Source organism: Brienomyrus brachyistius, chromosome 8 (assembly GCF_023856365.1).
Source record: "Brienomyrus brachyistius isolate T26 chromosome 8, BBRACH_0.4, whole genome shotgun sequence".
NCBI classification, from domain to species: Eukaryota; Metazoa; Chordata; class Actinopteri; order Osteoglossiformes; family Mormyridae; genus Brienomyrus; species Brienomyrus brachyistius.
Genome location: NC_064540.1, coordinates 6034560 through 6049842, shown reverse-complemented (window position 1 = coordinate 6049842; position 15283 = coordinate 6034560). Strand labels below are relative to the sequence as shown.

The 15283-nt window shown below is 42.6% G+C and overlaps 2 protein-coding genes across 2 annotated transcripts in view; one reads left to right on the top strand and one right to left on the bottom strand.

Moving 5' to 3' along the window:
- nuf2 (UF2 component of NDC80 kinetochore complex) overlaps positions 1–15283 on the top strand; it is a 122866-nt gene that overhangs the window by 46038 nt on the left and 61545 nt on the right. The window lies entirely within an intron of this gene.
- LOC125747830 (uncharacterized) lies at positions 7968–11246 on the bottom strand. Its single transcript, XM_049023351.1, has 5 exons — positions 11082–11246; positions 10471–10720; positions 10022–10151; positions 9240–9389; positions 7968–9092 (listed from the first exon to the last, which is right to left on the bottom strand). The coding sequence occupies exons 2-5, from the start codon at positions 10697–10699 to the stop codon at positions 8699–8701; spliced, it is 903 nt and encodes a 300-aa protein (XP_048879308.1). The 5' UTR covers positions 10700–10720; positions 11082–11246; the 3' UTR covers positions 7968–8698.

The window sequence follows — 15283 nt, the reverse complement described above, 5'->3', positions numbered from 1 at the left end:
TGGGGGCACTGGGCTACAGCTGACAGCCTCTTACATACAAGGATCTCAGAGTTTGTTGTAGTCCTTGACCACCGGCCAGGGGAGGGAATGGTAGGCATTCTGGGCCTCCTTGGTGTGGGGGGAGCAATAATTCATGCCCCTTTTATTCTGACCAAGTATCCCCCAATACCCTCTCAAACGTGCTGAGACCCAACGTCGTCCTGCTCAATGAGCTTGTTGAGGAGCTTGTGCGCCATCTGCTGGGGAACTTTGTGGCTATTTATGGTGTTTGAATCTGCATTACCCAGTGAGCCATTGGCATCCAGGCTGCTCACACATTCTGGCCAAGGTGGAAAGATGGCTGCAGTATCATTCTAGATTGAACAGATCTATCACCAAACTATACAGCAACAGAAGTCAAGAGATTGGACTAAATTATCGCAGTGCTGTTTAGAATAGTGCTAGAACAGCTTGACTTGAGGGTTGTAATTCTTCAACTGCTGTAAAAGGACCATCCCTGCTGTCCCTTTATGACGTTTGTGGTGGTCTAATATTACTTGAGGTTCTAGGTGAGGACAATGCTAAACAATGACTCAATCATGTCAACTCATTTAGGACAAGTGGAGGTATAAAGGTGGTTGTTTTGCTGTTGTCTCAGTTGTTTTGACTGCACCAGGATGACGGGTGGCCCAACTCATGTCTGTCTATGGAGATAACGCCTATCAGAGATATCATCTGCAATCTTCAGGAGTTTGACAGATATGTCACCAGATATACAGCTCGGGAAAAAATTTCAGAAACCACTCTGTATTTTTAAATACCTGTATTTTGTACCTATTATCGTGTATGAAAGAACAAACTTAATCTCATTGCAATATACAATGTCAACAGTATGTGTGCAAATACAATAAAGATAAAACACGCTGATTGTACAATCAAGTTAACTGTAAATGATTTTTTTATTCATAAAAACACACCTTTAAAAATATTTGTGAACTAATTTTATATAAGTAATAAATAAAATGTATCTTTGGAGCTAAATAGACATTCATAATCTGATAAAAGATGTTGGTTGTAGTATCAAGCTAAACAAGAAAACAATATCTTAATAATAATACAGTAACTAATGAAAACAAACTACTTATGAAACATTCGTAATCGTCTTTAATTGAGGAGAACTATTAGAAGTAAGGGGGAACTTCAGACTTACGCGGTACCCTGAAACCACCTCATCACGATTGCAACACCGTCATAGCTGCTGAGTGATACTTCACAGGGGAAGGAATTTGGACGGCGGAAGAGATTTGGCATGACACACCCCCTAAAGGAGCGGAAGTTTTTTTTTGGGGGATTTTCCAGTTCTTGCGGGAACCTTAATCGGGCTGGTTGCCATATGTTCGACACCACTGCAGTACTTGGGAAAATTCATCTGTATGCATCAGCGCCGTAGGTTACATGAAGTGTACGGAGAGGAACACACTCCAAAAACTCAGGACCGAGTGCAAAGACACAAGGTGCCTTCAATATTGTGCTGTACGTACAATTAACATAATAAAAGTCTGGTGCTACCCTTATAAAAAATAAAATATTGTGCTGACTTGTTATGGTTGGGACTGGTGCATCAGGCGGAGTCATTACAGTCCCTGATGGCAGCGATGCCGTAAATGTCCCCAATAGCATTTCCAATGTGGTGGAAGGTCAGTCCTTTGACTGCATTTGGTATAACCGGAACTCATGCTGCTCGCCCAGCAAATCGCGGCACGGAGAAGTATGGTGGCCAGCATGGACTCATAGAACATCCTCAGCAGCCTGCTCTGACCTTTCTTTACAGTGATGTTCGATCGTCCATCCAATCCAGTCTCCTGTTCAAGCGGGCCTCTTGGTACCAGCTGTATATAGTGTGGGAACCCCTGCCTGTCCCTCATTTGCCCCGATCTACAAATTTGCTGTGAAGGGGGAGACCCTCCTCAAAACAACAAATATACCACTGGGACTCAATTGCTTGCCAGATGATTTTCTTTGTAAAAACAGCTCTCACTGAAAACTGGTGGCGAATGCTTCACTAGACAACAGCTAGAAGCAGTTTTCTTCCAAACACACCTGCTAATTATTACCTGCTCATTATACAGGTATTTCAGCTCACTGGTTTTGTCACGGACTCGGGAGAATCTGCCACGGGGCATCGTGCAGAATCTCAGTGCATCCACGTGTGATAAAAAAAACAAATCAAAAGAAGCTGAGTCATGCAACATGACAATGATCAAATACATTGAAGCGTTTCGCGAATGTTAGCTGTTATGTAGCGATTAATTGCTCTCAGTCTCTAAGCGCGACGTTATGTTTGTTGTCATTCGTTCCCTTGGCAAGCAGTATTTCAGGGTGCGGATTATGTAGCTGGTGCTGTGAGGGGGTTTGTAGCCAGCATATCCTTCCATGCATTTTCTAAGCTACTGATAGCTACCAATGAAACAAAAGAACTTCATTTATTGGTCGTTCTGATTTTTAGCACCCTGAGCTCAAAACGTCTTCCCATGCCAATGGACTTAGATGAAGAGTTAGACTTAGATCACATTTTATGACAAAGAATGACAGAAAATTACAGAGTATTTGCCCTTCAGTCTTAATTCTTTCCTGCGGAAAAGAATTAAGAGATCGGACCTAATGATGGCCTGGATTCTTCCTTTTGCCTTATTCTCCCTGGGAAAAAATAATGCTGTTTCATCCAGTTGATAGTTGAATAGGTGGATTTCTCACGTAGCCTTGGGAAGCACTGGTCATTCTCCCCTGATCAAAGCTCACGACTAAACTTTCAGTAAATGTCCGTTCCCGAAGAAAGCCCTTTGGAAATTTGATTAAGAGATGACTAGGTACTAAACAATTATTTTCCTGCCAGTTTGCTTAGCTACTCTAGTTCCCGCAATAATAAACAAGTGACATATATGAGTCACATTACCTGTCGGTCATGTGTCTTTTGTGAAAATGCACTGCCAATCTGCTGATATCTCACATCCCTGCACATATAATCCTCCATTAAATTATAATTTGGACATAATACGACTTGTTGAGAGGTATGGACTCAAAATGCCATCTGCTGTCCATCCAAAGTTGGCACCCGAGTCGTTGTGTTACATCAAGGGTCCCAGAGCCTCCTGATAATCCATATTATCAATAAAAAATGTATATATTCAGTTAAATGACCTTAAAATAGAATGTCTTCCATCAGTTTGGGTCTTTAATTACAGGGTGTGGGAACCTATGTATGAGACTGTTTTGGCATAATGGCATCATGATCGGTGCCGATTAACCCATCAGGCAGCGCAGAGCTGGCCGCCCAGGGGGGCTCAGCAAACAGAACCAGAAACGTGTCCGGGGCAAGACCAAACGTGCCAGCCATTGTCCCCGAGTTTCTCCCGATTTTCTACCCTTCCTCCCGCTGTCCACCAGTCCTCCCCCCTCCCCCTTCCCCTACGGGGCAAGATGCTTTAAGTTAACAATATGAAAAAAGATAAAAAATATCCGTTCGAATTAGCAATGGTGATGACGCCTGAACTGAAAATCGGTGGGGGGAACTTCTGTCAAGCTACGTGTAACGTGGCAGTTTCTGTAATTCGCCCGTTTCCTTCTTTGAAGCGAGTCCCTCCCATTCCGCGTCGTAGATGTCGGCATTCCCACATGATGTGCCTTCAGCATATACTGTAGTAACGTCACGCCTACTTATCTACGTAACCGCGTGGAGGTTATAAATCTTCGCATTTACCGCTGTCAAGAAGAAGGCGCAGGTGGACTGGAGCTACGGACATCCATTAGAAACAGGTAAATGCGCTCCTCTTAAATGAGAACGGCAGAACTATCCTGAAATATACAGTGCTCTGTTAAAATTGTTTATTTATTAGATAAAAAAAATTAAACCGTAATAACTACTAAGTATTTTATTTATTTACATTAAAGTGCGTGTCATTTTTATATATGTGTATTTCTGTATATCTTTACGTTTTTACATTTTTTTCTGTGTATCTTTTAGGTTTGCGTTTTTTTTTTAATTTTCTGTCTTTACATTTTTATATAGCTTTCTATATATGTTATAGGTCTTTTAATTATTTTTAACTTTATCCCTTTCATGCATGGAGGTCACTACAGTGGACAGCTATTCAACAGCCATTTTATTGGAAATGCAATGGTCTCAATGGTATAACTGCATATCAGCCACTACAGTGGACACTGTTGCATCACTCTATAGCAGTGGTTTTCAACCTGTGGGCCGCGGCCCCCTACTGGGCCGCGACGGTATTGCAGGGGGGGCGCCAATCATTATTAATAGAAATTGTAATATTGTTAATATAATAAAAAATGTCTAGTCAAAATCAAATAAATCATAATTTGATATATCATTTATTCCGTTTATTCAATACATTACCAGTTTATTCAATAAAGACAAATAACAGCCTTGCTTCCGAGAACTTAGTTAACCCGACACAAAAAGCGGGATCGTTTAAATTCTTTTGCAGTAGGCCGCGGAAACATGTGTGTTTGGCTGTGTGGGCCGTGAGTTAAAAAAGGTTGGAAACCACTGCTCTATAGGCTTCCACCCACTGGCAAGTACTTGTAACTAAAAATTTGTTACAACCAAGATGGCAGACCGACAGGCAGAAAAGTTGAACACAGCAGGAATATCTTGCCAATCCTTGTATTCTAGAAGACCCTTATATCGTAAAATATATACAAATATCTGTTCAACAGAATTAAAACCAGATACATTTTCATACTTTTCACGTAATCAGTTCTGTTCATTAGTTTTTGATGACATATTGCCAAATGCATGCAGTTCACTAAAGTGGGCATGTAAATAACTTTTAGAATAAAAGTATGTTGAAAAAAAAAGTTAACAGGTGTTTTTTGCATCCCTTCAGAGAAATAAAACCACATAGGAAAAAAAATCCTGGCTCAGATATGTATAATTCATGCATGAAAGGGTTAAATTTATCATGCCAAATATTACATGGATATTTCTTTCATTTATTCAATTTTTTCTGTATCTATGTAATTTCTATATGAATGTTGCTTGGGGAGTTGTACCTGTTGGGCTTAATTGTAAACCAGTCATTTTTATACTGCAACTACTGAGTTGTATTTTTAAGCTGTTTGCTGAAGGAGATTCCTTTTCTTCTGTCAGGTACTGGTGTCCCAGCATGCAGCAGCAGGACGACCAGGAGGCTCCGCACTGCCAAGCTGGCCGGCCTGTCCAACCAGGCGGTGGGACGCATCATGGGGCTGGGGAATCAGTACCTGCTGCAACGGTTCACACAGATGAGCATGAACTTGGTAAGAATCCAATTTGATTAGTTTTTTTCTGGTGTCTCTCACGAACATAGGCGTTGTGTCAAAGTCCATCATTACATCATATATACAAAAAGAAAGAAATAAAAACCAAAGACAAAAGGGGAGAGGAATGACAAACCCCCAAAAAGGGGGGAAGAAATCCTCTGGGGGTCCGAGGTCGACCGGCTGCCCACCCCCCTCGGAAATGCTATTATACAGGACAGTGAAAATGAACCTCCTTTAATAAAATCAGAAGGATTAATTATATACTATATATAATATTAAATATATAATAAAAGAGTCCTGTGATGGGCTGGCCCCCCATCCTGGGTTGTTCCCTGTCTCGTGCCCATTGCTTCCGGGATAGGCTCCGGAGCCCCCGCGACCCAGTAGGATAAGCGGATTGAAAGATGGATGGATATATAATAAAAGAAAGGAGGGAGGGGCTACTGCAGGAAGATGGGCTGTGAAATTGCCTTTACAGTTACAGTGAAAAATCAGTCTACCAGTAGATATGTTGCACAGAACAAAGCATATAAGTATTAAAGGTAGAGTTTTTAATAAAACAAATACACAGTGCCTGAAACTGTCAGAAAGTGTAAAACAGTCATTTAAGTGCTGGCTGCCATCTAGCTTGTTTATGTAAATCTATTTATGACTGAATTTTTCCCTCTTATGGTTTTGCTGTCTTGAATTCCCCTCTACAAATGCCACTTGCGTAAGTTTTAAGTTGAGTGCGTGACTTCCTTTTCATAACTGATGGGTTGTTAATTTAGCTGAGATGCCTTGACGCTGAGTTACCGGTTATTAGGTCATCTGCATGCAGAGCTACGGGTGGCTTAAGACTCTGTTGTTTGTCGTGTGCCAGAGTTGTTATCGTTACAAAAACTAAAAATAAATCTAAAGAAGACATTTCCATTAACTGAAACACAATATGAAAATTTAATTTTAAAAATGTACAACTAAAACTGTTACTTATAGAATATTACTTCTAGAATTAGTGGAAACAAACAGCAAATACTTTTTAATATCCATCCATCCATTTTCCAAACCGCTTATCCTACTGGGTCGCGGGGGGTCCGGAGCCTATCCCGGAAGCAATGGGCACGAGGCAGAGAACAGCCCAGGATGGGGGGCCAGCCCATCGCAGGGCACACTCACACACCATTCACTCACACAGACACTCCTATGCGCAATTTAGCAAGTCCAATTAGCCTCAGCATGTTTTTGGACTGTGGGGGGAAACCGGAGTATCCGGAGGAAACCCCCCGACGACATGGGGAGAACATGCAAACTCCACACACATGTGACCCAGGCGGAGACTCGAACGTGGGTCCCAGAGGTGTGAGGCAACAGTGCTAACCACTGCACCACCATGCCGCCCCCTACTTTTTAATATTTTAAATATTTTTCTAAAATAATGATTTTTCTTTATTACCGTTAATGATACTTGGAACATATGTGTGGCACAGTATTATGTAATGTGAATTTGTGTCATTAACGATCAGACACATTCAACTTTTCAGTTTATCCTGGAAATTAAATGGCTAAACTTAAATTGAAACTAAAATATATAGAAACTAAATAGAAATTTGTTTTTAAAATAAATAAAAAAAAAAAAACTAATGAAACCTCACTGAAAACTAAATAAACTAGCCTGGATTTCAACTGAAAATTGAAAATTATGTAAAAATATCAACTAAATTAAAAAAATAAAAAAAGGTAGAAAGATATTTCAAAAGTGTTGGTTGAGGGTACAAAAAGTGAGGTATGCTTGTGTGTTTTTGGAAAATTGAATGTATTGAATAGATTATTTCAATACCCGATCTTCAAATATCTACTGGTTTTGCTGGTTTTATTCAGTATACTTGATTGCAAATAGCGTAACTGGAACATTTAAGCGGCACATCAGTATGAATATCAGTAACAGCAGAAACTGCGTACGTTGTGCAGGAGGCGATGTATGATGCGTACGTTGTGCAGGAGGCGATGTATGATGCGTACGTTGTGCAGGAGGCGATGTATGATGTGTACGTTGTGCAGGAGGTGATGTGATGGTGTAGTTGTTCATTTTCTCCTGCTTTTGTTTGCTTGTAGGTATCTCAGGATTACAGGGAGCAAACACACAACAGCCCAGGGTCGCCGTAGTGAAGCGCATTTCACTACTGAAGGACAAACCCCACGTCTTCACCTCTGTGAATTACAGTTTTAAGTCTTAAAACTGTCAAAATGTCACGTCGCTAAGTAAGCCAGTGGTCTCACTATAGTCTTTACCATATTCTTAAAACACGCGATTCTGCGATCGTCAATGAATGAATGCCGACGATCTACATTCGCCACCATCCATGAACGGACAGAAGAGAAAACGGTGATCTAGTCATCAGTCCTTATCAGTTCACACATTACAGAGCACTGGAAAACTAAAAATATGATGTTTGCACGTTTGCTACGTCGAGACATGCAGGAAACTGGGTAACCATGCGAAACTATTAGTTATATTGCTATTACATTTATTGGTCTAACCTTTGTAAGATACAGAAATATGAATTCCTAAGATTTGCAAAGCTCACCATTAAGAATGTGTGAAAATTGCATTCTGTGAAATATGAAACAGGATCTGAAAAATGTTGTGAAACTCAGCACTTTATGCCAACGAAAACTGAAACTGTAAATTATTTTTTGGAAAAGAAATTATGCATTTATTTATGAAATGTGCCAGGAAGATTTTGTACTGTTTTACTGTGAGCAATGCAGTCACATTGTCTGAAGACCTACTTTTGCTGCTAATAAAAGTGTTATAAATAACTGAAATTGTGCGTTAGCTTTAAGTTCTCTGAAAGTGTTACGATAAGAGAACTGTTGTTTACAAAAAAAGTCAATCTTTTCTAAATTAAATGAATGAAATTATGAATAATAAAGTAACATTAACTGATGAGTGTTTCAGGTTAAATAATCAGGATTAAATATTTCTAAATCTAAAGGTCGGTTGGCCAGGTGCAGGTTTATGGAACAGACTGGTGTATGCTTTTTGATTGGTTAGTCAAATAACCGAAACAGGCTCAGTGGCACTTTTTGTCACGGTGCTTTTAGTGAGAGCTCTTAGAAGCAGTGGGCTCACCAACACTGCACAGGCACTGCGGTCACATGACCTGTCTTTGTGTAATCACATGATTTTTGCTGGTGATGTCCCACAGCCAGTACTATATATCATAGCAGGTGGCCAAATATTGGAGAAGTAGCAGGCTAAAGGGAGAGGCTGACGATTCACATTGCTCTTTGGGTGCGGCTGGTTCGCCATGCCTTTGTCACTGTCAGAAGCATCTCCTGCAGACCGCCAAGCACATGTCTACTCAATGGTGACACCAGACAGTTGGGCTTTGTAGTAGGATGGTGTAGCTCTGTTCTAGGGCTTTTCCTCACCTCCATCTGCAGTGGTCCCCCCCTCATCATTAACATTATCCAGCTCCAAGAAGGAGATGCGTGGAGAAGTGCCATCACCTGGCTGTCCCCCTTTGCCCATTTTCTCTGCTTCTACCTCAACATCTGCGTTAAACTCCAGCTCCAGGAGAATGGGCCTGGTGTTTGGCAGGAGGGGGGTATTTGGCTGACTACCCATCCCCAGGGCCAGGTTGAAGAGAAAGGAGTAGCTTATGGTATCAGTGGTGGGGTCGACAGGAGTGTGGAAGCCAGGCGTGGAGAGCTGCATGTTCAGCGAGGACCGCTGATGCACCGGGTTGGCCTGGTCAGAACGTTCCTGCTCTGCCAGGACTCTAGCATGGGGAACTGGGACCCACAGCCTGGGGGAGAGCAGCAGGAAAACATTCACAGTGGCAGCTGGCATGAGGAGGAAGAGCTCGACTTCTGCAGAATTATGTAATTATGCAAAACGTTAAATCATTGCCTGCACAGTTTCGGTTCATCAAGTTTGATAACAGGTTCCATACCTATGCAAACAGGAGGAGGCGACATTGATTGCGTTCGGCACAGTCTGCCTTAGGCTCCGCCACAGGCAAAGGGAGCTTTCTGTAAGCTTACTCAGCCGCTGGAGTGTCCTAAAAGGGAAAGAAATCCACCTCCAAGCACGCACAAACACACTTTCGACATGCACACAAACACACGCATGAGAAACGCCGCACAGACAGGCAAAACTGCATGGATACACAGGCAACACAGATATGTAGTAATTTTAAGTACCAAGACCTTTCTATTATAGAAGAACAGAACTAGAGAAGGGAGGATCTCAGTTCACTTTCTAAGCCGAATAATTATATTATATTATATTATCCATCCATCCATCCATCCATTTTCCAAACCGCTTATCCTATTGGGTCGCGGGGGGTCCGGAGCCTATCCCGGAAGCAATGGGCACGAGGCTGGGAACAACCCAGGATGGGGGGCCAGCCCATCACAGGGCACACTCACACACCATTCACTCACACATACACACCTATGGGCAATTTTGCAACTCCAATTAGCTTCAGCATGTTTTTGGACTGTGGGGGGAAACCGGAGTACCCGGAGGAAACCCCACGACGACATGGGGAGAACATGCAAACTCCACACACATGTGACCCAGGCGGAGATTCGAACCCAGGTACCAGAGGTGTGAGGCAACAGTGCTAACCACTGCGCCACCATGCCGCCCCTATATTATATTATATTATATTATATTATATTATATTAATAATTCATATAATTAAGGATCCAAAGCTGATTTACTTGGTACCTCTGGCTGGCAAAGATGAAGATGGTGGCTGGAAGCATGTAGGGGAGAAGGATGTAGGATAGGAGACGTGCTGGGAAGCTGTTGTGGATCCCAGCTAGACCCAGAGGTGCTACAAGGTTGCATAGCAATGCTGCAACAACAGTCGTCAAGGAGTCTGTTTTTATCTCACTCTACGTGGTTTTTCAATGTGCTCTGTGAATCCAATTAACCCATGTAGTTTGTTTTTCAAGTCTTGAATACTTTGTTGTTGTGTTTTTTTTTTATACTTTCTTTACGTCAGAGGTGCGGCTAAAGTTTAGCCAAACAAGCCAGACTAAAAATACTAACAGCACCACCCATTTTGGGAACAGGCCAAGGCTCGCGCTGGAAGGAGTCATGAGTGCTGGAGACTTGCCGTCTGGCTGTGCTGTGTCGCCAGGCCCTGGCATGCACAGGCAACGTTAACATACCTCCTTGTATCCATGCAGGCAGACTGAGGTACACGGCCTGTTCTACAGCCCTCAGACTCCAGCGCAGGTTCTCCAAGCCCTGGTAGGACTCTTTCAGCAGCTCCAAGTCCTCATCCCCCATAGCGTCCTTCAGGTGCTCATGCCCTGCCTTCATCTCTTCCTCTCCCTTGTCTTCCTCTAAGATGGCCGGGGGAGGTGACCGGTTTGCTGGTGAGTGTGGGCAGTCCATGTCATTGCTGCTCCATCAAGTCTGAAACAGGGCCCCACACATTAACAACTTGTTCTCTGCCGTACCATGAGAGATTAGGTTCTGACCACGCTAACAGCGCCACCTAGAACTGCTGGGATAAAGAACCGTGCTCAAGGTCACACTGATGAAATCACTCTGCCAGCATCAGGATTTAAACCAGCAACCTTTCGATCACTCAAGAGTATCAGTCATGATGTCTTGCTAGTCTCCGTTTCACTGGAAGGTGGTCTGAACATTTTCCTTAGCCCACCCTATTCAGAGAGATCATGGCTGTCTAGAACTAACGACCACAAAGAGTGAACTGAGCGATAAGCCAAACGGAAAAACACGCTTCACGCTCCTAGCTGGGAGAGACACTTGCCTGATATCCTCATGTCTCCAAGCCAATGGCAGAAGGTAGCTGGGAGCAAGCAGCAGCAGATGGCTTTGTGGCTCCAGCCCGAAAGCCCCTGCAGGTGCAATGCATTTACGGCATGTGTCCTGGATGTGACATCAGTTAGCAGGCAGGCAACTCGATCAGGGACAAAGGCCCCCACCTCTCTGAGCGCTGTGGCTGTTGTGGGTGGATGTAAACAAGGGAATACTGCCATCTATGGTTCTTTCAGAGGGACTACATTTTGAATTTATATGTATTTACTTCGATATAGTAATGATACGTTGCAGGTTTGAAAATAAAATTCAAATCGGTAGAGTGCGTTTTATAAATATTCCCACACAATTTTTAAACAGAGTTGTCCTGTCGTAATAATCACCGTACTTCATAGTACCGGGAAAGTGTGTGTGTGTTTTTTATTTGCTAACAATCTCTCTCCATGATTTTTTACACCAAAGAAGTGCAGTGAAAAGCTATTGTAAGATTATGTGCCACAGGTTACAAAATCGCCCATTGTGTCCCTGTGACCTTTTAAAATTATTTTATTATTATTTGTCATAATGTTCACCATAAAACAAATAAGCCCAGTTGTAGGGTTATTTTTGTGGCTATGGATTGTCCGCTTACCCAATGCTCCCTTTTACCGTCGCACGCCCCCCTCCTCCCCTCCTCATACCAGATTTGTTCTGGCACCTGCACTGTACAGAGCACATGTGCGTTTTTTCACTACCATCCGATCCAGCACAGGCTGTTCTACCAACAATGGTTTCAGAGTCGGCCAGTATTTTTTTAGGTACAGTTCTGTACGTACGGACAGGACGATTGGCGGTGTGTTCTGGGCGAGCCCCTCGCCGTCGTTTTTTTGTCCTATGGGGGCCTCCGTGTCATTGTGACCGTTACAATGTGGATGATGACACTTTTTATTTTGACAGTCACTGAATTAATTTTGTTTTGTTCACCCTTCAAACCTCAGTGACACTTTGTGCTTCCAGCTAGAGCACAGGGACAGCGCCATGCCCCCCCCCCCCCCAAATTAGTCAAACTTCGCGTCTCTGCTGCTTCTTTAGCCTGTTGCCGTTAGTCTCTCTCTCTCCTATGCACTACATTACTGCGCATGCACGAGAAGGGAGGGGCACATTTTTTTTATATGTAAATGTTTTCACGTGTAAATTAGACTATTTTACAAATCTTTGTTTTATGTCTTATCTTATAGTTAATTATTTACTATTTATTTTATTTACAATATTTGTAACCTGGGTTACAGACGCGATGAACGTCTGTCGGTAAGCTGACGAAAACTTTCAACAGGATCAAGTTTATTTATTAGACACGCCTTGATAATAGCAATATAATTGTCTAAATATTCCTTTGAGAGTTTGCATGTTGAGCTATGATGAACTCTTTAATTGGCAATTGAGAGTTGGCACAACGTGCATTTTACGTTAGCTGCAGACGTTGAGTTGACGTAACCCAGACATTGAAAGTAGGTTGGCACATGGTCCCCATAATGTCCGTGGGACGTTGGTTTTACGTTGGCCACAGGGAATTGGACATATTTGCTTATCACTACTTATTTGACGTTCGCTGCAGACGTTGAGTTGACGTAAACCCGATGTGCAGATGCACGTCCGGGCAACGTCTGCTAATGACGTTGGCCGACGTGATGTCCGACGTTCTACCAACGCTGGGCCAACGTTAAATGTTAGCTGGGGTTGGCAACTTTGCATCTACTAGATAAATATAAATGTCAGCAAGTGACCTTATGGGACCAGGCAACTACAAGCGCTCCTAAACACAGCCAAGCAATTAGCGGCGTTAGACAACAATCTCCACTCCCGTTTTAACCTTGAGAGTTAATCATGTTCAGCTGATGCCCCACCTGGTGCGGGGTCATCTTAAGCCTTAATTTTTTGTTGATCGAATAACTAAAATACAAACAATATACATATAAAGATGAACAGCCAGGGTGAATGTAACAACCTTTATTAAAATTGCATATTTAATTAAAATGTCACGGGTTATAACTGCGTTCCTGTTCTTCATTTTATCAATTGTGGTGCCACATTCCTTTAACTCTTGGAAAAAAAAAACGAACAAAATTCGTTTCAGACCCAGTTCCTTATGTATGTGAAACTTTCCTAATATAACCAATAGTTGTACCAATATTTTATGAAATCAGTTTCCTCAGGAGAACGTCATCTAGCATCACACCCAGGAATCATCCCCAATTCTGACGCACATTTTGATCAAAACGACTTATTGTCCACGGACATGTTATTCGACAGTATTTTTGTCTCAGCCCAAAGCATTTTACCACGGGCACAGTCCTTCAGTGAGAAAGTTGCGGTAAAAACTTGTTTAGCACAAATGCTGCTTTTGTTAAATATGGTATATAAACAAGAGCATAGTTTATTATTATTATTTGGGCAAAAGGAATACAATTACAGAGGTTGTTTTTTTAATGAGCCACCCATCCGTGCTGAAAGATTTACCTAGCTAGCTAAGTAAATCCGATCGCGTTAGCCTTCTGTAAAAATATTTTATAGCCAGCAAATTCTCCCCAGTGACTACCAACAAATCAAATAGTGCACTGAACTGGTTGGTTGACCCAAAATCCTGGTGGTTAAAAGAAACACGCGGCTAGCAAAATGTGCAAACTACTAATATTGAATAAGAACCTGAGAAAATAATAAAGAGTTAAGAATAAACCAGAATTAAATGTTTTAATTGGATTGATAAGAGCAGGTATACTGTATGGAGAAAAGTATTGGGACACCTGGCCATTACACCTACAGGAACTTTTATGACATCCTATTCTAATCCATAGGCATCAATATGAAGTTGGTCCCCCCCCCCCCTTTGCGGCTGTAACAGCTGCCACTCTTCTGGGAAGGCTTTTCACAAGATTTTGGAGTATGTCTGTGGGAATTCATCCAGAAGAGCATTTGTGAGGTCAGGAATTGATGTTGATTGATGTTGGTCTGGCTAGCACACTCCGTTCTAGTTCATCCCAAAGGTGTTAGATGGGGTTGAGATCGGGTGTCTGTGTGAGCCAGTCAAGTTCTTCCACACCAAACTCACCCAACCACGTCTTTATGAACCTTGCCTTGTGCACTGGTTCACAGTCATGCTGGAACGGAAAAGGGCCTTCCTTCCCCAAACTGTTCCCATAAAGCTGGAGGCATAGAACTGTCCCAAATGTTGTGGTATGCTGAAGCATCATGAGTTCTCTTCACTGTACCTAAAGGCTTTTCCACTGTTCCATGTGTTCTTTCGGTTGAGGGTGAGGAGATGTGATGTAAATTTTGTTATCTGGGGCTGGCTGCAGATGCGGATGCACTTGTAGTCCCTCATTTTTATGTCTAATGGAAACCAGGCGCGTCCGAGTGTATCGAAGGTGCCTGTGAAAGGTAATTGATTAGGTATTTCCAGTAGGTGGCAGCATTGACTTTTACAGATCAGCAGTCACTGACAAAATAGCAGAGGAGGGATAGTCGTTGTAGTACTGATACTGACCCTTGAGAAAGGTCCTCAACCTGGAATCGCTTTGTCCTGGGTATGACATTAATCTACATCTGCATATCCAGCACTGTAAGGGAGTCCTTTCAACTTACTGGGAGATATATGGGGGTTGGTGGCAGGAGTGGTATTCCAGCAGGCTGAAAAAACCTCACACTGGTCCGTTTGGACTAGCATGGTGCTGAGGTATCTCCCGCCACATGGCTGCACTCAGGTTCTCATCCCTGAGGTAGTTTGTCGTGAGGTGGGTGTGACAAGGCACTGTAATCAGATCATGCCCCTTACCTCTCTCTTTACTTCTGTTCTTAGTATTGGAACTGGTCTTTGGCAATGGAATAAGTGAACACAATTATGGTGAAATACGCGTATTGAGAAACACCCATAGTGCTGCTGTTGCAGTTAAAGTGACCTCTGTGGGGCAGGGAATCCGCACCTCATTTGTGAGACACGTCTGACGTGGCGGTAAGAAGCGACGCTTCGTTTCCAAAGATCACATGACAAAGAGTTTCTGGAGCGTCGCTTCCAAGGAGTGTTGAGACTAGTTATCCAGCAACCCATCCCTACATTTAAATATGGTACAGTCTGTAAAATACAAAAATGCTGAACTATAGATCAAATATTTTGGGCAGTTTCATGTGCATTCTGGTGGTTTTTGAACAGTTTTTGGGCTG

Bases quoted from the DNA above. Each gene is read 5' to 3' on its own strand.
- LOC125747830 (XM_049023351.1), bottom strand. From the start codon at position 10,699: ATGGACTGCCCACACTCACCAGCAAACCGGTCACCTCCCCCGGCCATC. The intron at 10,152-10,470 runs GTATGTTAACGT...CTGTTGTTGCAG, and splicing joins GCCTGCATGGATACAAGGAG to CATTGCTATGCAACCTTGTA. The intron at 9,093-9,239 runs GTATGGAACCTG...GCTCTCCCCCAG, and splicing joins GCCTCCTCCTGTTTGCATAG to GCTGTGGGTCCCAGTTCCCC.